Raw genomic sequence first — 24136 nt, 5'->3', positions numbered from 1 at the left:
GCGGCTGCGGGCTAAAGTATGTTAGCGTAGCTAAAGACAGTAGTGTGTCCTTAGTAGTAGTATACCCGACGGTCACGGTCATTAGCAGAGGAGTTTCATCGGGTGAGTTAGCACTAAAAGACCAATTCTGAGATGTAATGAGGTTCTGTTGAGGAACTCTGAGGTTCTGTGATGGACTACTGAAGTGTGTACGGCTCACTGTGGACGATGTACAAGAAATTTGTCAAACTTGTGAAATCACTCCAAATGGCTCTTTATTCATGTTCACATGGTCAAAAATCTGCCCCTGAAGAATATTTACACCGACCATACAAAAAAAATGATATAATTTACAAGGCACCACTGTCGAATGAAATGCTGATTTTTTTTTTATTTCTGTCACCAAAAAACACCCCAAAAAAACAGATTGCGCTAAATTGTCCAGCGCATGTAAACATCTGATGTGTTCTAGTTCTTCCTTGGCTGCGTTGCCTGAGATGTGGGAATCATTCAGCTGAAATAAATAACCTAGGAGCAGCTATTCAGCCTCTTATAGCACATTATAAACACAGACATACGCTAAAGACCATCACAATCGCTGAAGCCACTTTTGCTACTTCACACTGGGAGTCTTGATGGCGGAAAATGTATTAACTGTTCATCTGTACCAGTAAAATGTTTGTAGTTGTCAAAAATCTGGATTGAAACGTTTAAAATTTTAGTTTTGAAGCAACAGTTCAGCCACGAATTCTGCTAATGTGGCTAACAGCGAACAAAAGCTAGCAGAGTGGGTTAGCATGGCGCAAATGAGGTCATGCTAGCTGCTGGCTTTCTCAAAGCTTTAGTTTTTACTCACGTTTAGCAATGTTAGCATCCTGTGTGCTGTCACTTTTGGGCACTTGATAGGAAAATACAACACAAAGGGAGGTTGGGCTTAAGACCTCCAGAGATAAAGATCTTAGAAGCTCACCTCAAAGTTTAGCCTGCCAACGATTTTAGCACCCCTGCTGAAAAGACCAGCACAGCAGGGATTCTATGCTGGTTTAAGCTTGTTCATTCTGATCTAGTGCTGGTTTAGCTGGTCACCCAGCAAGGTAATCTTGGTTGACCAGCATACCAGCATCCAGAGCACAGACATGTGCAGGTTTTGCTGTTGATAAGCACACCAGCTTCCACTGCTGCTGACCAGCATACCAGCATCACTGCTTTCGCTGTTCTATTCTGGTTTTTCCAGCAGGGAAACTCAGGTTAACATACAAAAAAGGCCATTTTTTTTCTTCAAAAAGTCAAAGTACTTGTGCAAAAAGGACACATGCTAAGGCATTTAGCCAATCCAATCCAGCCTAGTGCAGCATTTTACATCTGTTCTAGGTCTACCAGCTGCTATCAAACACTTTCTTGCACATGTTGGAGTTCTCCTGGTGCAGAGGGAATTCGGAACCCGGCACTAGCTGCTCTCTGCTCCTCTGCCAGGTGAAAGGCTCTCCAGAGGCTAGCTTCTCCACTTTAGATACCGACTCCCTACAGAAAACAAGAGAAGCGACTACAGGTCAGTCACTGTCCTTCTTAAAGCAACATTAAATCATGCCAGTGCTATTCTTTCTACAACCTGGTGTAGTTGAGAGTAAAATTGATGGTTCAGCAAACATGAAAAATAAACTTTACATGTTTAAGACTGTCTTGCCCCAGATTTAGTTAGCCTGATGCTAATTGGTGTACATTAACTTTCATTATTTGCTAGCAGCAAGTTAGCTCATTGGCTCCAGCGCTAAACTTAAGACACCAAAAGATTTTTGGCCAAGCTCAAGCATTGAACACTTGAACTCTAGGCCAATTTTAAGCCTTAGTAACGTCTATGAATTATTCAGTTGCTACTCTGTGAATTCGGTATGTGTACAATGCTACTGAACATGGATTAAGCCTAGTCTAGACTAAATGCAATGTCAGTGGTTATTCATCATTGGGAAAAAAGTTAATCTGGGCCTGGAAACCAGAGATTTGGTATAAACAGGAATTATATGTGCATACATGTATTAAATGCTGTGCTGTTGTGTTAATATGCACCGAGATGTTCCCATAGTGTAAGGTTAGGATGGGTACCTGAAGGGGAAGGTGGTTTTGTCCATCTGCATGCAGACGAGGAAGGGGTAGTTGGAGAACTGTACGGTGGTGATGAAGTCCAGCGCCGCCTCCATGTCAAAGCTCACCTCTAAACTCACACTCAGGAAATCGGCATCCACTGTCACGTTACCCACAACCACCAGAGCGCCCCTAAAGAGAGAGCAGTGTAGAGAGAATTCAAAAAGGAGGACATCACACTGGAAGGTGTCTTCAGTACAAACTCACAAACACTACAAACAATACAGAAGTACAACAGAAAAGTCTACCAAATAGCCACATCGCCCCTCTACGCTTCCTGTAGTGTATTACAGTCTGTCAGAGCGACTGTGTGGATCATATGAACATTATAGAGCTTTTTAAATGAAACAGTAGAAGCCGTATCGCCCCCTACGCTTCCTGTAGTGTATTACAGTCTGTCAGAGCGACTGTGTGGATCATATGAACATTATAGAGCTTTTTAAATGAAACAGTAGAAGCCGTATCGCCCCCTACGCTTCCTGTAGTGTATTACAGTCTGTCAGAGTGACTGTGTTGGTTATATGAACATTATAGAGTACAGCAGTATCCATGACAAATTAACTGTGTTGAATAGCTGTGGTGGCCCTGCTGAACTCCTTGACATATATATCTAGACATCAGATGACGTTTAGCCGTTTTAAGGTGCATGTGGCTGTCTGGCTAATCTCTTGCCTGTCAATCTTTATTGCTCCACTCAAAATGGCCATAGCGATCAGTGGGTTTGATGGTGGCATGCTGAGCTCAAGGACCTTAGAGAGCTACAGGGTATTCGCATCTATACATAGCTCGCCTGTCTGTCTGTCTGTCTGTCTGCCTGTCTGTCTAAGTGTGAGTGTCTTAGAGGTACTCATTTCCCTGAATCATACACCTGCCTCTGCCTGTCCTGGGTGCTGGCAACAGCAGGAAAAAAAGCAGATGCCACCTAGAAATACCATCCACATAACAAAGACCTGATCCTGCAGCTCTTATTCTCTGTAAATCCAGCCTGCAGCTTTCGGCTTTTTCGCTTGATGCTAAGCACTAACCTACAACTGAACCCGTTGATGTTTTCCACCAAAGTTGACAGCTCTCTCTTCAGACTCTGCTGCTCAAGGACGGCCTATATTTGGCCTGATGGGTCCGAAGCAGCCACCTCACCTGTCTGCCAATGCATTTGTGTCCTGGTGAATGCTTAGCCGGCTTAGCTAGCATTCCTAGGCTAGCAGCCAGAAGCTAATGGAGTAGCACCTAATACAGAGGCTGCTAACGAGTAGATGAGAGGAGAACCCTGAACCTTTCCAGAGGATTTATGACCAAAAAATGACAAAAAAGCTCCACAGACTCAAATCAACAGCTGCCATTGGAGGGAGGTGGAGACAGAAGCCTTTAGATGTTTGGAAGTAAAGCAATGATGCCGAACACTGAGGGCTTAGCTTCATACCTGTTGTTGACGCTAGTCTTTGATTCTCTGTACCAAAGGCTGAACTCCATTCCTCCAGAGATATCGATGCCCAAACCGCCTTGGAACTCCACAGCGGCCCGCAGACCAGATTGCAGAGGGATCACCTGAAAGATGAAGCGAGAGCAGTTGGCAAAGATCATGTAGCAAGACTCACAGTGTGCTAAATGACAATGATTTATAATCTAGAGATAATACCGTCTAACGTAGCCGGCAGTCTAGCTGGAGACACTCAAGAAAAACAGTTGCATTTTAACTGTTTTGGTATTAGCAGTGTAAAATTAGCATCTGTCAGTTGAATATTTGAGATTTTTGTATCTACTTATTTGGAGAAGTGTTTGCAGCCATTTTATGTTCATTATAATAGAACTGTTAAAGCAATAGTTTAGCAAAAAACATATAATTATTTTCACTTTTACTAAATGTAGTTGATCAGCCGTCATGTTTGGAGTCTAAAGTTTGGTTCTTAAGTTTTGTACATAGCCGTAGATCAGCTATGAAGTAAGTAATGGAAGCTTATGTTCCACCAATTAGCATCATTCTGCTTGCACGCCTAAAACATCACACAGTTACTTCACACCATGTCAAGACTTGCTGGTACTGTTATCTACAATAATGGGCCACAGTATGGCAAGTAGGTAAAGACTCCATTCACATCTATTTTTGTCCTTTTTCTAACTTTCTTACCTCCTGGTTCTCTCAGTGTCCTCCTTGCTTCAGAACTTTTGCTGCATTTTGACCCTCAAACACATTCAGTAACTGATCATTAACTGGCATGGAGTTTACCGGTCTTACCTGTGAATGGTCAGTAAGCAGGATGAGTCCCTTGACCACATTAATGGGGTCCCCGGACATGGAGAACATTTTGGACATCAGGTCGCTGTAGCCCTTGAAGAAGGTCACAGGGCGAAGCTGCACGTCCATAAGAAGTGCTGACATTCCAGCGAATGACTCCAGGTCCTCCTCACCCTCATCAGGTGTGGCAGCAATTAGAGACTCCAAACCCTGTGCCTCAATAGCCACCTGGGTGAAAGAGGTACAGGTTAGAAGAGGTTAACAGGTAAGAATAGGTGTACAGGTGAGAGGACATTTACAGGTAAAAGAAGGTGGACTCATTAAAGGAGGTTTAAAGAAAAGAGAATGAGTACAGATGAAAGGTGTACAGGTAGGAGCAAGTGCATAGGAACAAGGGGGTTTACAGGTCAGAGCATGTGTACAGGTAGAGTAGGTTTACAACTGAGAGGAGATTTACAGGTAAAGGTGTGCAGGTGAGAACAGTTGTGCAGGCAAGAGTTGGTGTGCAAGTAAGTTTAGAAGCACAGGTGAGACTTGTATACCATTCAAAAGAGGTTTCCAAGTAAAAGGGAAGAGTATATGTAAGGGTAAAAGAAAGTTTAGAGGTTAACCCAGGTGTACAGGTATGAGATACCTGAGCACCTGAAAATGCTATGCTTCAACACTGCGTAATAAGAAAAACAGAACCAAACTCAATGTCTGAGTAGTTTTATTAAAACTGATTGACCAATTAAAAACTTGACCTCTGTATAAAAATAACAAATTCTTTGCAAATTCTTCTTCGTAAATCAATTAGAAAACAATACCGTTGGTCTCCATTTTGCAAGGAACTCCAACATTCTTTTCTTGGGATGAAAGATCAGTTTTGTCAGCCAACGGAAAATCAGTTAGGACACATTTTCTTTTAATCTAAATGCAGTTTGTTGCACAGAAGCCTTGCATGGCCTGTTGAAGTTGACGGGAAGCAAGACTGGAACTGAGACGACTACTGGCATTTCTCCTAATACTCTATTTATTATGCTCATAAACACGTCGGCCAGGTCTAATCTTAAAGCAGAACAGCTGGGTCTCAAAATATACTGCACTGTGAATTCTTATTCGACTCGGAGGAACCGACGGTGTGGCTTTAATATCTGATGAAATCAGCAACGAGGTGTAGAATGTTCCCTTGGTTACTGTGATTGAGTTTCTCTGGCTGAGCAGAGCTGGCTTATGCTTGCAGTACCTGCAGGCCGTGCAGGAGGGCGCCGTTGCTCTGGCCGAAAATGTTCATGATGCTCCTCCTCATGATGCCGGAGCCTGAGTACAGGATGTCCAAGCTGTAGGTAGAAACGACATCACCGCCCCCTACAGGACAACAGGTGTGTTGACACGGGTGGAGAACAGAAACTTTAGTTATTCACTGGAGCTACAAGGCTAATGTAGCTAAGCAACAATGTAAGCTAATGCAAACCAGTTAGCATGGCCCTAACTGCAGGCCTAGGTCCTTGTGCACTTGCCTCAAACTGTGTGGAGATGTTTAGTGACCTTTAATGGACTTGATTATATCGTGTATGACACACTGTTATCTAGAACCTAAACCAAAGTAGGTATGAAACTCAGGATTCCAGGTAGTTGCTAATATTTTTAGCTATGCCAACATACTCCAAGTTTATAGATAACAGTGTACCCAAGTTTATAGGTCCAAGTTTATAGATGACTGTGTGTCATACAGTGTTAGAAGGACTGTTCAGACACCAAACATGTCTTGCCTGATCAACTAATGGATAAATTTGGTTTTGAAACAGTTTAAATTTCTTGAAGTAAAAGAAAAGGTGCATGGAGAAGAAGCAAGAGCTCACGTACGTGTCATGAAACCAGAGTAGGCAGAGGAGGATCCCAGCTTTGAGAAACGGTCGTAGTTGTGAATCATCATGTCCTCCATGGCTTTCTGTACCAGTTTACTGCAGGATGATGAAGAACAAGGTAACCTCTGTGAGGCAAAACTGCTCTTTCAATGTGCACAAACTAGTCTTTGTCCAGAAGGCAAAAGGTTTTTTTTTTTGTTAACTTGCTCTTTTTTACCTTGTTAGTTTATCACATCATATCATTTAAATGATAAAAATGTTTTACTCATGACCTTCCACCACTAGATGGGGAAAATATTAACCAATAATATCCTGTTTCACCTTTTGTTTGACTTGTGGATATATCATGATAAGCAAAGGCAGTGTAAGACTCTCCCGTACTGATGAACCCGAGTGTATGTAATGTACCTGTGCAGGTAAGGCTCACCTCCACTGTGTAAACCGAGTGTATGTAATGTACCTGTGCAGGTAAGGCTCACCTCCACTGTGTAAACTGAGTCTATGTAATGTACCTGTGCAGGTAAGGCTCACCTCCACTGTGTAAACCAAGTGTATGTAATGTACCTGTGCAGGTAAGGCTCACCTCCACTGTGTAAACCGAGTGTATGTAATGTACCTGTGCAGGTAAGGCTCACCTCCACTGTGTAAACTGAGTGTATGTAATGTACCTGTGCAGGTAAGGCTCACCTCCAGTGTGTAAACCGAATGTGTGTAGTGTACCTGTGCAGGTAAGGCTCACCTCCACTATGTAAACCGAGTGTATGTAATGTACCTGTGCAGGTAAGGCTCAGGTCCACTGTGTAAAGTAAGTGTATTTAATGTACCTGTGCAGGTAAGGCTCACCTCCACTGTGTAAACTGAGTGTATGTAATGTACCTGTGCAGGTAAGGCTCATCTGCACTGTGTAAACCGAGTGTATGTAATGTACCTGTGCAGGTAAGACTCACCTGCACTGTATAAACAGAGTGTATGTAATGTACATGTGTAGGTAAGACTCACCTGCAATGTGTAAACTGACCATATGCAATGTACCTGTGCAGGTAAGGCTCACCTGCACTAATTAAGCCGAGCATATATGTAGTATACCTGTGCAGGTAAGGCTCACCTCCTCTGAGTAAACTGAGCGTATGTAGTGCAATTCTGCAGGTAAAGCTCACCTGGCGGGCATTTCAAAACGCATGATGTCCTGCACTTTGGACAGCATGTACTTGTTCATCTCGTGTGGCAGGTGGCCGATGGAAAGCAGCAGGTTCCTCACCTCCATGTAGGACGGGCTGCTGCTCAGGATGACATCGGCTGCTGCCGCACGCACATTCTTTTCATATACACGACGGTTCTGATGATACACACGGTTCAGCGCCTGCCTCACCTGAGTGGAACGGAACGGAGGAGGTCTCTTCGTTAAAGTCAGGCTCTTAAGTGCCAAAACATGACATCCAATGAGACGTACTTTAGTTTATGACCTGTATAGCACATTAAACAAATCTACAGTTTACCCAAACAAAAATGTGCTTTAAACTGTGTGTAACTATTTAGTAATTTCTAAAATTCTTGCTCATGTCATTTCTGACATTTTGGAGACACTAAACTAATTAACTAATTGCGAGTACCTGCACAAGTAAATGAGCAGTTTTTTTGTTAAATGACTTCAGCCAAAATTAGCACAGCCTTGATTTTTAGATGACTGAACAGGAGGTTTCAAAACCTGTTCTGTTATTCGATAAAAGCTGGTGTCGGACGAGTAAGAGAAGCTGCCTCTTCAGAAGAGCTCATCCCTGATAGCAAGTGGACAGTGGACCACTGTCGGCCCACTGATGGCAGAGCTGGTGCTCCCCTGCCGTCCGTTTTGCTCAGCGTTTTATGGTGGTTATGCAGAGTCATAGACAAAATTCCAATTATCATTGCTTATTTTCCATTTACAGACCGGTTTACTCATTTTTCCCTCCTTACTTTCTTCAGGTATACTTCGTGAATTAGTTTAGTAAGTAACTGTAATCTGGCTCTGTGTCAGCAACAACATTTTCCATGATATCATATTATCTCAGCTGTTTGTAATGTTTGTCTAAGTTTATTTTCCAAAATAAAAGTCACCGAACATTTAAAATGTGTGTGAAAAGATTAAAAACTAGTTAGAACTTTACTTAGTTAGTATTTTCACGGTTCTGGACCTTGCTAACCTCAGCTTGAGTAGTTAGCCTAGTTAGCAATAAAGCCCTGTCTTGACCCAATGTCACGTCCTTAACAAGACGTCCCTGCACCGCACTCACATGTAGAGACGCACTTGTTTTCTAGTAGCCAAGTTAATACTTGCACTTTTACATTTTACAGTCATTTTAAAAACATAAAACTGACATTTCCTTGAATCACAAGCCTGTATTTGTTCTCTGGTTTCCTGTAATGAAACATAAAAGATAACCGAATAGTGGACTAAAGTTAATTAGCATAGCTAAAAACACTAGCAACCACCTGGAAGCCTGAATTTTGTCCATGCTTGTAGATTACAATGTGTCATATCGTGTCTGAGACCATGTTAACCAGTCTGATAGAGATTACCGAACAACTCCATGTGGTTTGAGGCAAGACTGATGATTTAGCATCATGCTAACCCTGTGGCTACAAGCATCCATTACCTGTTAGCTACATTAGCCACATAGCTCCTGTGTAAAACTAACGAGGCAAACTTCAGACACCAAACATGACTTTCCTGAGCGACTCGCAGTCGTTAGCTCATCTGGGATCTGTATTTCGAGTAGGAGGCTGTTTGCGCCAAGGCTAAAAACGGAGATGATGACGAAAGGTTTCCATCTCTCCGATTCAGGGCCTATTTCTGGAGGGGGCATTTCTCAGTTACCTGGATCATTTCAGACAGTGTTCCTTGATCCCGGTCCAGGCATTCCAGCAAAAAAGAATACAATGGCAAACTTTTGAGTGATAGATACACTCTTAAAGAAGATGGTTCTCCAAGGGTTCTTTAGTAAAGGGTTTTATTTAGAACCGTGTGATCTACATAGAACCATTTCATGCTTAAAAGGTTCTTTGCATTGTGATGGAAGGAGAATGTGTTGTATTTGGTTCTATGTAGAGCCCTTTTGGAAAAAGTTCTATAAAGCACCACATAAAGAGTTCTTCTACTCTTAAATTGTCAAGCTTAGAACAATAGAAGAACGAGTTTTGGTGCCCTATAGTGTTACGGGACAGCAGGGAGGCAGACCCATGCAGTGTAGCGGGGAAAACCTGTGAGGAAGGGTCTTAAATGAACTTACTGAGGTGTTGGAGTGTGAATTTGGTGACTGTGCATGTTGGAGTTGAGGTGGCTCAGATGCATGGCTTTGATCCATTTCTAGCTCAAGCCTTCTTTTGGTTATTTATTTAGTTTTTCTTATTGTTTAAATACCCACCTGGGCTGAGGACCGTACCGGTCACCCCTCTACACTCTGCTGTTTGCCACAGCCTTAAGTAGAGGAGTCCACAGTTGGGCCTAATCAGCCCATGGGCTTCTGGGAATTGGAGTTCCCTGAACTTTTGGCACCTTGCCGCCGTCGCCCTCTGCTGGCGGCTGGTGGTGCAAGCTGGGCACCTTTCACCATGAAAAGAACCATTTCAGCATGATGGTTCTTAATAGACCCATAGTCTTTACTAAACACTTGAAGAACCATCTTTTTAAAGAGGGTACAGTGGCCCCAGAAAGCATTTGGACAATGTAACCTTAAACATTAGTACATTCCAGACTACAACAAACGAATTGTAGACTAAAGGTGTGGAGAAGAACATGTTTTGGCTGATGGCCTTCATTTTGGTAAAAAATGAAACCACGTAAATTTGATTTTTGGACAAACTATCGCTTTAATTTTCAGTGTTTATCCAGATGAACTGAGACTCCCAGTTTGGTGGAAGCTCTGCGGTGACGTCTGTCTTCACTTACCTCGGATGTGATGAGTAGAGGGTCATATCTCTGCAGTGCAGTGATGGCGATGGTGCTGAACGCTCCAGTTTCAGACTCAGCGTACCTGGCCAGCAGTGGGATGGCCTCGGGAAGGAGAGAGTTCTTCAGGGCCAGCAGGTACATCTGCACCTCTGCCTCGTCCTGCGTGCTGTCAGGCCCAGCCAGGAGCTGCTCCTTCACCGCGATGACCGTCTGCAACGGACGCAACGTGGGAACGTGAATCACTAATATTAGTCACTTCGCGTTGATTCATATTGTATCTGATTTTGTTCCGTTTCAGTGAGTCTGATTAATCTGAATCATATCTGATTGATTCATTTGACGTTTACACTAGTTCATTTCAGATTCACTGCTGCTTCTGTAACAGCCTTGTTCACTCAGAGAGGGAACATGAACTTTTTCATTTCATGATCCATTAGGATGTATTTCATTCAGCCTAATGAGTTCTGGTTCATTTCAGTCTGATTCACGTCTTTCTATGATTTCTTCATTTCATTCACCTAAATTTGACTAAGTTTAGTTTGATTCCTTTTGATTCTGCTTATGGAGTCTGATTCATTTACGTCTGATTCACCCACTCACTGTATTCACTTCGATTCGATTAACCTTGCATTTGATTTGATGCTGTTTGATTCAGATTGGGTAGTTCTGCTTCATCTGATTCATTTCAGTCTGACTCACTTCAGATTGATTCATTTTAGTTGGACTTGCCTCAGACTGATTCAGTTTGTTTCAGCCTCATTTGAGTTAGTTGATTAGTTCTTCAGGTGAGCCAAATCTGATACAAACACTAGCTTGACTCGTTGATAGACAGCTAATGTGGCTAGTGAATCAGTTCAGGATGAATGAAAAAAATCTCTTCATGTTTAATTAATTATATTAACATTTAAAATGTGCCAAAAGTCAGAAGCAAATAAGTGATTCCAGGAGCAACAAATATATCGGAAAAATCAGCAAATAGAAAAAAATAAAAGCAAAAAACGGCATTATTTTTTATCAAAAATAGTGTAAATGAGTAGTTATCCTTTTTTAATTAAGATTATTTTAACTGTCATTATTTGTATTTGTATAATATATTCTGGTCGCTCTGATTCTTAACATTTTGCTTGTGGGTTTTATTACTGTTTTTGAAACTTCTGGCACAAAATGAACTCCATATGAACCGTAACACCGAAGCAGATTGTTAGTGTGTATAAAGAACTCACCGGCAGGTCGCATCCTCCTTTCCGACAGAGTTTTTGGACCAAAGCTCCCATGATGATCACGACAGACTCCTTAATGTCGTTACTGCCGATCTTTCCCTTCGAGATGTCCTGCAAAGAACATACACAGACTTCAGAATCATAATCTACGTCCAATATACTGCAAATAATCTCAAATAATCTCAAAGCCATACAACATTTTGTGTATGATAGTTTTCTCTAGTTGAAGGCCTGACATCTGTTCATTCATTGGTTCTAACGTGACAGTTTAATATGTCATATTAGGCAATATTCTGCAACTTAATATTGACAGAATTCATGATGTGAACTCATCCCAGTTATTAGAGACACAATATAAAGCAGGACCGAGGTTCTCTACAGAATCATATACAAAACATCAATCTAAGGAACCGTTTCACCATGCAAAGCATGAAATGGTTCTATATAGAACTCACAGTTCTAAGTAGAACCTTTGCCTTTACTAAAGAACTCTTGAGGAACCATGGTTTTTAAGCATGTTGAACGTCCAGAAAATTTTCATGTTAGTGCTAAAAAATGAGTGTTATACTGCTTAGAGTTGAAATCCCATTGGGTTCAAGCAGAAATTAGCATTACCACGGTTTTCCGTAGACATTTGTGGCCTTAAAGTCGCCGCATGTTACACAGATGTTATGCTGGACGTTAGTGGACACGGCTCTAAAGCCACATCGTGCCCTGAGTCTGCGGGTGGCTCGGTGTTTGTGTTCGTGTTCTCACCAACAGGGCCTGTAGCATGCTCTCCGTAGGGTGCGAAGCAAAGCCGCAGGCGTAGAGGAATCGCTCTTGCAGCATCATTCCGTCCGCTTTGCTGAAGTCCAGGAACTCCAGCATGGCCGACAGAGACGAGGCTGTCTGGGCAGAGGTCACCGCGTCCACCAGCTGAGGGCTATTCAGGGAGAGAGAGAGAGTGTTAAATAGATCACTACACAATTTACACGGTTTCTCTTGGTTACACTTTCTATCAATGTCACAATTGTAAGCACATATATAACATGTTATAATGCATTCATAAGGCATTTATAAAAATGAATTACACTAAATTACACTTTATAGCAATTACATTATCATACATTATGAATTATTAATATAATGCATTATAAGTAGCGTTAATAACATGTTATACTGTCAGTGCCAAAGACGTCCCAGCTTGGAGAGCGTAAAGACAAATACAGGGTTCATTTACATCCTGAGATTTCCAGTATTTATTTCTCAGCAGTGGTGCTGTTAGAGCTGCATCTTCAGGGCTTCAGTCCTGAATATTCAGATGCTCCAAACAGGCCGTCCAGCCTAGAATCACTGCTACAGCGAGCTTTTCTTACCCAGCATCCCACTTTAAATGCTACACTACATTACATCACAGCAAACCAAGTACCCATCAGCCCCTCTGACATCACACTGAGAGTGAAGTCACTGTGGAGTGAAGGCCTGGAGAGGGAGAGGTGAGATAGTCGAGTGCTGTCACTGTAATTTGTTCCCTCACTGGTTCTAATGTCAATCACTAGAACCCTTCACTCTGTAACCCTACACTACACTACAGTGCAGTGATGCTGATTTCTGCTGCCGTTCTATTGGATATGCAGTGTTAAGTCAGTGCCAGGCTAACGGTGGTGCACATTAACAGTGGTGTACATTGACTTCCCCACATTGGGTGAAACTCTGACGGCAGCTCTAGTGTAAACTCTGACATTTGAAGCCTGTAATGAGCTTTATTGTGTTTTAGTGTTTCAGTAAATCCTTCAGTAAACACTTCAACTTGAAGCCTCAGTCTAAACCCTGGAAGAGGCTTTAGTCCAGTACACTTCACTTTACTTAGAGTGGACAAATACAGCTTATGAGCTCTTATAATTTGTCATGAACAGTGCTTATAATGTATTATGTTAATAATTCATAATGCATAATAAGCATGGCTATAATGTGTAATGCATCTTAATAAATATTTATAGCCATGTTTATGATGCCTTATGAATGCATTATAACATGTTATAAATGGGTTTATAGATGTTTACAAATGTGACATTCATAGAATGTGTTACCTTTCCACACGTGAAGTCAATGTAGGCAGGTTGACAAGGCTACGTATCTATCGAGTTTTGCACTTTTGAACCACCAGTTAGCTTAACTGAGCTGAACTATTATGTAATTCCTAATCAAATTGAGGAAGATTGGATATGTTAATGAAATAGCCAGCATGGTAACATTACAAGCCATGGTAAAGACAATGAGGCATGAAGAAAGAAAAGGAAAGCGAGTGATCGGCTCTTACAGTGCTGTCTTGCTGCAGTTGCGGAGCACCTTAAGGATTTCGGCTTTGCTGGCCTTGCGGAGCTGCTGGATCAGGGTCAGGAAGCTGCGGGGAGCAGATGATTTCGACAAAGACTTGGGCTCCAACTGACCACGAATAGCTTTCCATGTGTCCATCAGCTGGAGACACAAATACAGATAGAGTTACACAGATCAGGTTTGCACAGTTTTCCCCAGTTACCCTAAATGTAGTTGATGGCCTTCTTGAGTTCGACTAACCACCAACTAGCATAACTGCCATTGTGTTAATAACGCTTCTAACCATCACTGACACATATAACCACCAATTAGCATAACTGCCATTGTGCGACTTAAAATTATAACCACCATTGACGGTTATAACCACCAACTAGCATAACTGCCATTGTGCTACTAACACTTATAACCACCATTGACGCTTATAACCACCAATTAGCATAACTGCCATTGTGCGACTTAAAATTATAACCACCATTGACGCTTATAACCACCAACTAGCATAACTGCCATTGTGCTACTAACACTTATAACCACCATTGACGCTTATAACCACCAATTAGCATAACTGCCATTGTGCTATGTTAGCATTGCTAAAAACAGTAGTAGGCCTATAGTGTCTTGAAGCCTGAATATTATCTGTATACTTTATTCCACGATTATAGATAACAGTATAGTCAAGTGTATTAGAGATTACTTAACAACTCCATTCCGTGTGAGTCGGAAGTTAGCACTCTACTTATTTGTGTTTGATAGCTAAGACCAACCCTGGTCCTGGAAAGCTGCCTTCCTGCAGACTTAAGTTCCAACCTGTATCCAATAAGCTGCACCGCCCCTTATGTAGCTTTACTTTATCTAATCTAGCCAATCAGGGACTTGTGAAGAGGCTCATCAGCTGGAACAGGTGTGGAATCTTATGGTTGGAACCAGGCTTTGCAGGAAGGTAGCACTCCGGGACCAAGGCTGGAGACCACATTCTCCTCAAAGCTCTTGCGTTAGACGAAACAAACTTCCAGTTCTCATAATCGAACAAGCCCCTCCATGCTGAGACTTACTGAAGGGCATCCTTTACACTGGCTCTTTCCCTTCTCTGAGATAACCCCCACTGAGAAGAATTTTGGGTCCAGACTCTTCACCACGCTGACTGCGTCTTTTCCAGCAGCCTCCACTGGGCCTGAAGCCACTTCCAGTAGAAACAGAGATTGCCTGAGAGACACAACAACAGGTTCAAGTTATTTTCTCTCTCCAAAATAAGATTTCTGGAGAACTGTGTAAATAGTGCAGGCCTACTGTTTCTGCCCATCTGTCATAGTGGTGATGATATATAGTGCTACACTACACTTATTTCCATAGTTATGCCACAGCTGTTTCCATGGTTATGCTACACCTATTTCCACTGTGGTGCCACACTTGTTTCCATGTTAACACCACGTCCATTTCCAAGATTATGCTACACCTGTTTCCATGCGAAGACTATATCCATTACAGTGCACTACACCTGTTTCCATGGTTACATCACTTGTTCCCATGGTGACACTGCCTGTTTCCATGGTTGCGCTACACTTGTTTCCATGTTAACACCAAATCCGTTTCCATTACGCTATCTGTTTCCATTCTAACACTGCATCCATTTCCATGATTTCCCCACACCCGTTTCCATGGTCACACTACAACTACTATATTTCTATGGTTGTGCTACACTTGTTTCCACATTAACGTTACATCCATTTCCACGGTCACGCTACATCTATTTCCATCTTAACAGCAGATCCATTGCCATGCTAACACGACATCCTTTTCCACGATTATGCTACACCTGTTTCCATAGTTGTGCTACTTCTTTCCATGGTTACACTACATCTATTTCCATCATTGCGCTACAATTGGTTCCATGTTAACACCACATTCTTTTCCATTATTTTCCGCCTGTTTCCTTGCTAACACAATTGTTACACTAATCCTGTTTCCATAGTTACGCTACACCTATTTTCAACTTAACAGCACATCCTTTTCCATGATTTTGCGGCGCCTGTTACCATGGTTACTCTCCACCTATTTCCATCGTTGTGCTACACTTGTTTCCATGTTAACACTACATCCATTTCAATGGTTACACTACACCTGTTTCCATGGTTACTCTCACCTATTTCCGTTGTGCCACACTTGTTTCCGTGTTAACATTACATCCATTTCTTTTACACTACACCTGGTTACACTGCATGGTTAAACTACACCTGCTCCACCTGTTTCCATGCTTGTGCTACACTTGTTTCCATGTTAACACTACATCCATTTCTATGGTGACACTACACCTGTTTCCATGGTTATGCTCCACCTGCTTCCATGCTTGTGCTGCATTTGTTTCCATGTTAACACTACATCCATTTCTATGGTTACGCTACACTTGTTTTCAGGCCAACACAACATCCTTTTCCAAGGTGAAGCTGCATCCAGTGCACTTTGTGATAGTCTCTTTCTCTTTCTCCCTTTTTTCTTCTCACCTGGACAGGATTTTGGCGGCAGTTGTCTGATGAGCATTGGTGGACAGGACGTGCGTTTCCTCGGCAACTGCAGATTTGATAAAGCCATCTTGCAGAGTGATGACTGTTACTGAGGTAGACTTCTCACTCACACCCAAAACCTGAGAGAGAGAGAGAGAGAGAGAGAGAGATGGATAGAAAATGATATAAATATTAATAATAATAATAAGAGGAAGAAAACGATTGTATGTATTTGTTGTACTTTGTTGGCCGTGATATCTAAGCTGACCTGGCTGTGCGTTGTGAATCCTATCTCCTGGTTTTTGCAGCTGTCCATGCGCTTGGTGCGGACCACCTGGTCTTTAGTGGCCTTATACTCAACCAGACACTTCCCTGAAGCATCAGCCTATAAACACAAAGAATTTTTCCACTGTAAAAATCTGAGGTCATTTGACAGAAGCAGAAATAAAGAACATAAACACATTCACATCTGTATAATTGCCTCAAAACTAAGGCATTAACCACATATTGTACAGTTAACTGCTTTTATATTCACTTAATTCAATATTCACTTATAATATTATATTCACTTAACTTTATTTTAAAATTATATAATATAATATATAATAATTATAAAATTATTTTATTATCATTATATTATTATTTTCAGTTATATTCACTAACGAATTACTCAATATCTACTTTAAATTATTCGGTATTTACTATGAAGCGTCCAGTAACTACTATAAATGATTCAGTAAATATGAATTATTTAGCAGTTACTATAAGTAACTCAGTAAGCAGCACAAATTATTCAGTAATTAGCCTAAATTGTTCAGTATCTCTTATGAATAATTAATAATGTATGCAATAATTTAGTAACTACAATGAATTATTCAGTAACTACTTTGAATAATTCAGTAAAAAATACAAATTACTCCATAAGTACTGTTAATTATTTAATAATTACTATGAATTATGAATTATTCAGTAACTACTTTGAATAATTCAGTAAATAATACAAATTATTCCATAAGTACTGTGAATTATTTATCACTACTATGAATTATTCAGTAACTACTTTGAATAATTCAGTAAATAATACAAATTACTCCATAAGAACTGTTAATTAATAACTACTATGAATTATGAATTATTCAGTAACTACTTTGAATAATTCAGTAAATACTACATATTACTCCCTAAGTACTGTGAATTATTTAATAACTACTATGAATTATTCAGTAACTACTTTGACTGATAGTAACTGTTTGTCACCCATTACCTCTATCATCTTTCCAGAATTCAGCTGCATCATTAGCATACTGGCCACGCCCCTCTTCAGGTTCTTGACAGTCATAGGCTCTGCCTTGTGGGTATAGAGGTTCCTCACCTGGGACAGAGTGACAGATCACCATTACGACCACGTACCACAAACAGCGCTCTGGTAGTGGTTTTATGGCTGGGTAGATGACTGTGTTGTTTTAGATTTATGTTTGTTTATTTGTTTGTGTTTGTTTACCTTGCCCATTCTCCAGAGCAGCATGAAGGGTCTCTGCAAAGCCTCCAGCTTCTCTCTACCCAGAATGCTCTCTGTCGTGGTGTCGTGGAAGATGTTGTTCTTGCGCGAACGTTGGGCCACATTCTGGATCTGAAAATTGGAGATCTGAGAGAGAGAAAAACAGAAAGAGGGAGGAAGATGGAGAGATGGAGGTTTATTGCCGTGTCCTGATAAAAACTTTCTTCCTTGTTTCGTGCAAATTTGTCTTATTCAGCCAAATGATGCAGTTTTTTGGTCAAGAGCCATTAGCAGAAGCATTATAGTGACAATCAGTAACTAGTATGAGTGACATTAATTGTATATTAATTGTTAATAATTCAGCTGCATCATATATTTACACCGATCAGGCATAACATCATGACCACCTCCTTGTTTCTGCGCTCACTGTCCATCTTATCAGCTCCACTTACTGTATAGCTGCACTTTGTAGTTCTACAGTTACAGACTGTAGTCCATCTGTTTCTCTGATACTCTGTTACCCTGTTCTTCAGTGGTCAGGACCCCCATGGACCCTCACAGAGTTTGGGTGGTGGATCATTCTCAGCACTGCAGTAACACTGACGTGGTGGTGGTGTGTGTGTTGTGCTGGTCTGAGTGGATCAGACACAGCAGTGCTGCTGGAGATTTTAAGCACCTCAGTGTCACTGCTGGACTGAGAATCGTCCACCAACCAAAAATATCCAGCCAACAACTGAACTGCGTCTTCCGTTGTATGTTCAAACATCACTGGCCATAAAACAGACTGGAGCAGCAATCATCGGGGTCCAAGCACTGATTGGTCTCACTAGAAAAGCTTGCAGAAGAAGATGCTAAATGGTTTGAAAGTTGTGTGAATCCATGAATGAATTGATGGATGATATTCAGGATGATTTTACCAAGATTAAAGAAATAATAGAATATTTAGCCCGAACTGAAAAAAACATTTTAAGAAAATTAATCCTTAGAAGTTTCATATGAATTATTTCTGACTGATGAAATCAGCAGAGAAATTGTATGAACAATGCAGTTTCTAAATGTTCAATCAATACCACATTTTTGTTTGTAAGTAGAAAAAGAGATTTTATTATACTTTTTATGAAATTTTATTACTGAATTTTTTGAAAAGTTAAGTCTTGTTTTTTTTTTAGATAAATAACATCCTCTACAATTTGCTACTTTCATATGTTGAGGAAAAATTCCAGAATTGCAGACTTGAAGCTGGTGATATAGAATTTAAATTGAATGAGAACATAAATGATTATATAATAGTAATGTCGTTAATTACAAAATTGTGTAACTAATTATAAGCGTTCTTCTAAGGGTTAATAAATGCTTTATGTCCACTCTGTGGCTTCTTCTGTCTCTGGCTGACCTAGCTGGGTCTCACCTGGACTCGAAGCAATTGGTCATCCTGGTTCTCCGGGTTCCTCCAGGCCAGGCTGATGTCCACATCGCTGGAGAATTGGAATCCAGCGCTTCCTTTGGCCGTTCCTTTGGGGTGGTTCAGCCCGAGCTCCACCCCATAACGGAATCTGTAGAGCCGTCCATCATCCAGTCTTGGGCCTTTGCTTGCACCTGAAACAACACAGCGCACACCATGTTGAGATACTTTCTACATGCTCCTAGTCCAGGTCAGTGGGAGATGTTTACTCAGAATGGTTTGGGTTGGGGGGGTGGGGGGTGTGAAAGGCATGTAGGAATGAGACAGAGAGCATCACCAAATGTAGACTTCAGTCGTCAGGGACCACAGTGGCAAAAATCTAAGTCACAGTTTCTATCCTTACTAGGGCTGAACGATAAACAATATTTGTATCATTACGAATATGAATATCCACAATAAATACATTTTGTAAGGGCAGCGAGACAGAACAGATCAAATTACCTCGGGTATCCAGGCAGACAATTACATTTGTGGAATGTAGCATTTGCATCTAAACCATAGTTTCATTGTTCTGGGATTTAACCATGCTTAACCATTAGGCTAATTGGCCAATTACAATATATGCAATTACAAAATATGCATGTACACAGCTCAAAAAACTACTGTGTCCAGAACTACTAGCCAGCAACAATGCTTAAAATGTGAAGTTTATTCCTAGTCCAAGAACTGTATGCTGAATGTACAAAGCAATAATGACAACAGTTACAACAAACCTGCATCACCATGTGTGTGTGTGTGTGTGTGTGTGTGTGTGTGTGTGTGTGTGTGTGTGTGTGTATGTATATGTAATTAAAAGCTATTCAGGGAAGCTGACATACAGTACACTATCAATGGACTTGAATTCCTACAATAGGTGCTGATTTGTTATTATTATCTTGCAAAGCACTGAATGGTGTTTTTGTAATTTTGTAATTATTTGATATTTGTTAGACATTTTTCTATTTTCCTAAAAAATCAGCTCACCTTGTCAATTTAATTGTAGATTATCCTTTTTCATACGCTCATCGTACCTTTACATGACATATATCTCTTACCCTGGTTGTAATCGGTCCTGCAAGACATGCTCGGTGTCTGAAGTTTGCTATTTTAGCATTGAAGCTACGAGTCTAGTTTAGTTGATAAGTCATAGAAGCTTATACGCAGCAGTTAGCATGGTGCTAACATCTGGGATAAATCATGACATGCTCACGCCAAACTAGGTGGAGTTAGTCATGATCTCTAATAAACTGGATTATTGTTTTTTGACACGGAATGACACTGTTATCTTTAAATATGGACTAAAGTATGCTAGTGTAGCTAAAACCCCTCAGTGCAGTGCTAATTGGTGCAGTAGAAGCTTCCAGCACTTCCAGCTTGTAGCGAGCCACTGCTGGTCCGCTGACGGCAAAGACGGCAGCCCACTGGCTTTTTGCTCAGGGTTTTCCGCTAGCGGTTTAGACAAAATGCCACTTTTCATCATCATCACTTTCCACTCACAGTTAAATTGACTCATTTTCCCCGTATATCTTTCTTATGTCATCCTTTGTAAATTAGTTTGTGTACAGGACAATGATCTGGGTGGTCTGAGGGTGGACCAGCAGTGGCATTCAGTGAGCTAATCCAGCCAGCAGACCGATAATCACCTTCCAGTGCAATTCCAGTGCAAACCTAACTTTAGTCACCAAACACGACTTGACTGATCAACTACATTCAGAGTACTTGTGTAAATACTGAAATCCAAAGCTTTTTTTGCAAAAATAATCCTTAAACTGGGAACAAAAGAGGTATTTTAAATAAGAAAACATCTGATGTGCAGTTATGGCATTTGGCAGACGCTCTTATCCAGAGCAACTTAAATTGGATCATTTTACACAGGTATGTGAAGGCAGTGTTAGGAGTCTTGCCCAAGGACTCTTATTGGTGTAGTGTAGAGTGTTTATCCAGGTGGGGGATTGAACCCCAGTCTACAGCATAGAAGGCAGAGGGGTTACCCACTACACTACCCCACCCACTACCCACTAAACTAGCCTTGACTAAGCAGTGAGCACACTAAACTGAGGACTATGTGTTTTTCAACATGTTCAAGGTAGTCTGCTGCTAATTCCAACCTGTTAGAGCAAAATGCAGTAAAGATTCCACTTGGATGCTTTGAGACTCTGAGGTTTGAGCTTATTGGCTGTTTTTTGTGTCTGAGTGCTCCAATCGATGTTGTAATGTACTCATATCTGCAGCAGCGGGTGGGTCCTAGATAACGGAGTCACAGTGCATTAGCACATACCACAGATAGCTAATACAGTGGACCTGATCTACAAAGAAGTATCTTCACCTTCTCTGTGAAAAGTTTATATAGAACGTCCTTTGCTTATAAAGTAATAAGAGATAGTTTAGCTTTGACTTTTTCAAATTAGTCACATGGTAGCCAATCAGAACAGAGCTCATTGAAATATATCAGTCTTAAAGGCACAGTTTGTTTAACTGATTATGCATACAACACGAATGGACCTCAGTGGCAAAAAATGGAGAATATGAGCCCTTTAATAGACTATTTTGTACAGAGTGTAGACTTTTTTTAGTCCAAGTGCTTTTTAAATGCTTTTTTGCAGTGCTTGGTCATCTCTTATCTCCAAAATGGTCACTTTACAGGAGAAGGAAAAAACACACTTTACTTTTAATGTAAGTCATTGGAACCAGTGTTTTTTCCAAGTTATTCTGGGCCGTTTCTGTTGGTCCGTTCATCATGAAATTTCCATACAATGTAAAGAACAACAGGCCTTTTCAGATTGTCAAAAACTGAAAAACGACAAAAATGCAGATGATAGCTGCTCTCTCTCTCTCTCTCTCTCTCTCTCTCTCTGTCTCTCTCTCTCTCTCTCTCTCTCTCTCTATCAGTACAGTCCAATCTTGTCAATACTGACGTGTCACTCTCAGATTTCATCACATCCTGGAATCAGAGTTTCTCAAATCAGACCACATTTCTGCCATTCTAGTAGTTCTTTCTACATCAATATATATCACTCTTCTGTATGTATAATATCAGCCTAATGCATGTACAGCTCCTATACATTCAGATTCTCTTTCATTTTCAATCATTACCTGACTTCATTGGGAGCGACTGAATGAATGAGAATGAATGAAATCAGTCGCCGTGCGGTTTTACACAAAGCTGGCATGTTCTGCGTCTTTTTTACGCTGAAATTTCCAACTGAAATTGGACCTTTAGCCCATTTTAACTCCTGCAAACCAATTTAGCCACATTTCGTCCAGAGGCCGCAGCTTGACCTTTGTAACAAAAACAGTAAAAGAAAAGAAAAAAAAACTTACCTTCAGAGGAGGCACTTAGAAACGCAGTCAAGCAGAGCAAAAGCGCGACCAGCCGCTGCATGGTGGGCCTGCAGAGTGACCGGTGGAGTGAAGAGAGATGGGTAAGCCAGGAAAGGAGTGAAGGGGAGAGAGAGACAGAGACAGAGACAGAGGGGGGCAGGAGTTTGTAGCTTGAATGATGTTTATCTGGTTGGAGGGCAGAATCCAAACTCCACGCTCCAGTTCTAAGTACGGGCCAAGCTAATGATTAACCGGTGGTGTTTTGCGAGCTTTCAGACGCGCTGATCTTCACCGTGGATGTGATGAGGCCTATACAGAGCCCAGGTATGGGCCATCAATCAGTGCTTGATCGTCCCAGTCAGCCCCCGTGATCACAAGGCCTCTGATTAAAGAGGTTTTAGCCATAGCAGTAAGTGCCTTCTAAATCCTTTCAAATTCACAATCAAGACCCCCCAGCCCACCCCAACCCCCCCAAGCCCCCCAACCTCCCAACCTGTATTGTCAGGTTTGATATGTTTTCTGATTCTTAGGTAAAGAGTCAATTGAGCTCAAAATAATAAAACAGAAAATTAATGTGTTTTATTTGTTCTGTTCATAAATAACCTGAACAACCTTTATTTTAACGATTTTAGTCTTGTCGTGCGTGTCCCAGGAGCGGCTTAGCAAAAGTTTAAGCATTATCTTTATAAGAAAAAGTGATTTTGATGCTTGGTAAGATTTTGCTAGATGTGTTACAGAAATATAGCATGTAATGTAAAAAGCCCAGTAATGTCATTTTAAGTTACTTGTTGTATGGATCTCTCAATGGTAGAAAGACTAACTATGAGAAGCCTACAGTTACTGAAATCTCTGATACATTTGGCTAAAATACTGACAGCTTCATGTGTTGCAAAAAAAAAGTTAGCAGTGTTACTCATGAAAGATTAAGAGATTTTAAAATTGATATAAAATAACACGAATGCAGTATTTGTAATCTTTACATGCAGTCTCGCAAACTAAAGTGGCAGAGAACTACATTGCAGAAAAGAATTGTAGTGTTACAGTCAGTGGTGTTACAGTAAGCTGTGTTATGGTGAGCTGTGTAACAGTGGTGTTACAGTCAGTGGTGGTACAGTTAGTGGTGCTACAGTATGCTGTGTTATGGTGAGAGGTGTAACAGTGGTGTTACAGTCAGTGGTGGTACAGTTAGTGGTGTTACAGTAAGCTGTGTTATGGTGAGCAGTGTAACAGTGGTGTTACAGTCAGTGGTGGTACAGTTAGTGGTGCTACAGTAATCTGTGTTATAGTGAGCTGTGTAACAGTGGTGTTACAGTCAGTGGTGGTACAGTTAGTGGTGTTACAGTAAGCTGTGTTATGGTGAGCAGTGTAACAGTGGTGTTACAGTCAGTGGTGGTACAGTTAGTGGTGCTACAGTATGCTGTGTTATGGTGAGCGGTGTAACAGTGGTGTTACAGTCAGTGGTGGTACAGTTAGTGGTGCTACAGTATGCTGTGTTATGGTGAGCAGTGTAACAGTGGTGTTACAGTCAGTGGTGGTACAGTTAGTGGTGCTACAGTAATCTGTGTTATAGTGAGCTGTGTAACAGTGGTGTTACAGTCAGTGGTGGTACAGTTAGTGGTGTTACAGTAAGCTGTGTTATGGTGAGCAGTGTAACAGTGGTGTTACAGTCAGTGGTGGTACAGTTAGTGGTGTTACAGTAATCTGTGTTATAGTGAG

General features: G+C 41.2%; 1 protein-coding gene across 1 annotated transcript; it reads right to left on the bottom strand.

Annotated features, from left to right (window-relative positions):
* Positions 1-292: 292 nt before the first annotated feature.
* LOC108441319 (microsomal triglyceride transfer protein) lies at positions 293-22577 on the bottom strand. Its single transcript, XM_017720793.2, has 18 exons — positions 22421-22577; positions 19067-19254; positions 17662-17805; positions 17425-17532; positions 16429-16545; positions 16161-16300; positions 14715-14865; positions 13646-13803; positions 12100-12268; positions 11347-11454; positions 10121-10333; positions 7356-7567; positions 6197-6294; positions 5577-5698; positions 4352-4579; positions 3539-3663; positions 2080-2250; positions 293-1500 (listed from the first exon to the last, which is right to left on the bottom strand). The coding sequence occupies exons 1-18, from the start codon at positions 22479-22481 to the stop codon at positions 1353-1355; spliced, it is 2661 nt and encodes an 886-aa protein (XP_017576282.2). The 5' UTR covers positions 22482-22577; the 3' UTR covers positions 293-1352.
* Between the last annotated feature and the right edge of the window lie 1559 nt (positions 22578-24136).

Source organism: Pygocentrus nattereri, chromosome 22 (genome assembly GCF_015220715.1).
Source record: "Pygocentrus nattereri isolate fPygNat1 chromosome 22, fPygNat1.pri, whole genome shotgun sequence".
Lineage (NCBI taxonomy): Eukaryota > Metazoa > Chordata > Actinopteri > Characiformes > Serrasalmidae > Pygocentrus > Pygocentrus nattereri.
The sequence above is the reverse complement of the archived record's forward strand: the minus strand, read 5'-3'. Positions and strand labels throughout refer to the sequence as shown.

Coding starts and splice junctions, on each gene's coding strand:
- LOC108441319 (XM_017720793.2), bottom strand. CDS start 22,481: ATGCAGCGGCTGGTCGCGCTTTTGCTCTGCTTGACTGCGTTTCTAAGT. Junction 16,301..16,428: donor GATTCACAACGCACAGCCAG/GTCAGCTTAGAT, acceptor TCTCTCTCTCAG/GTTTTGGGTGTGAGTGAGAA. Junction 4,580..5,576: donor CCCTCCTGCACGGCCTGCAG/GTACTGCAAGCA, acceptor TCTTTCACCCAG/GTGGCTATTGAGGCACAGGG.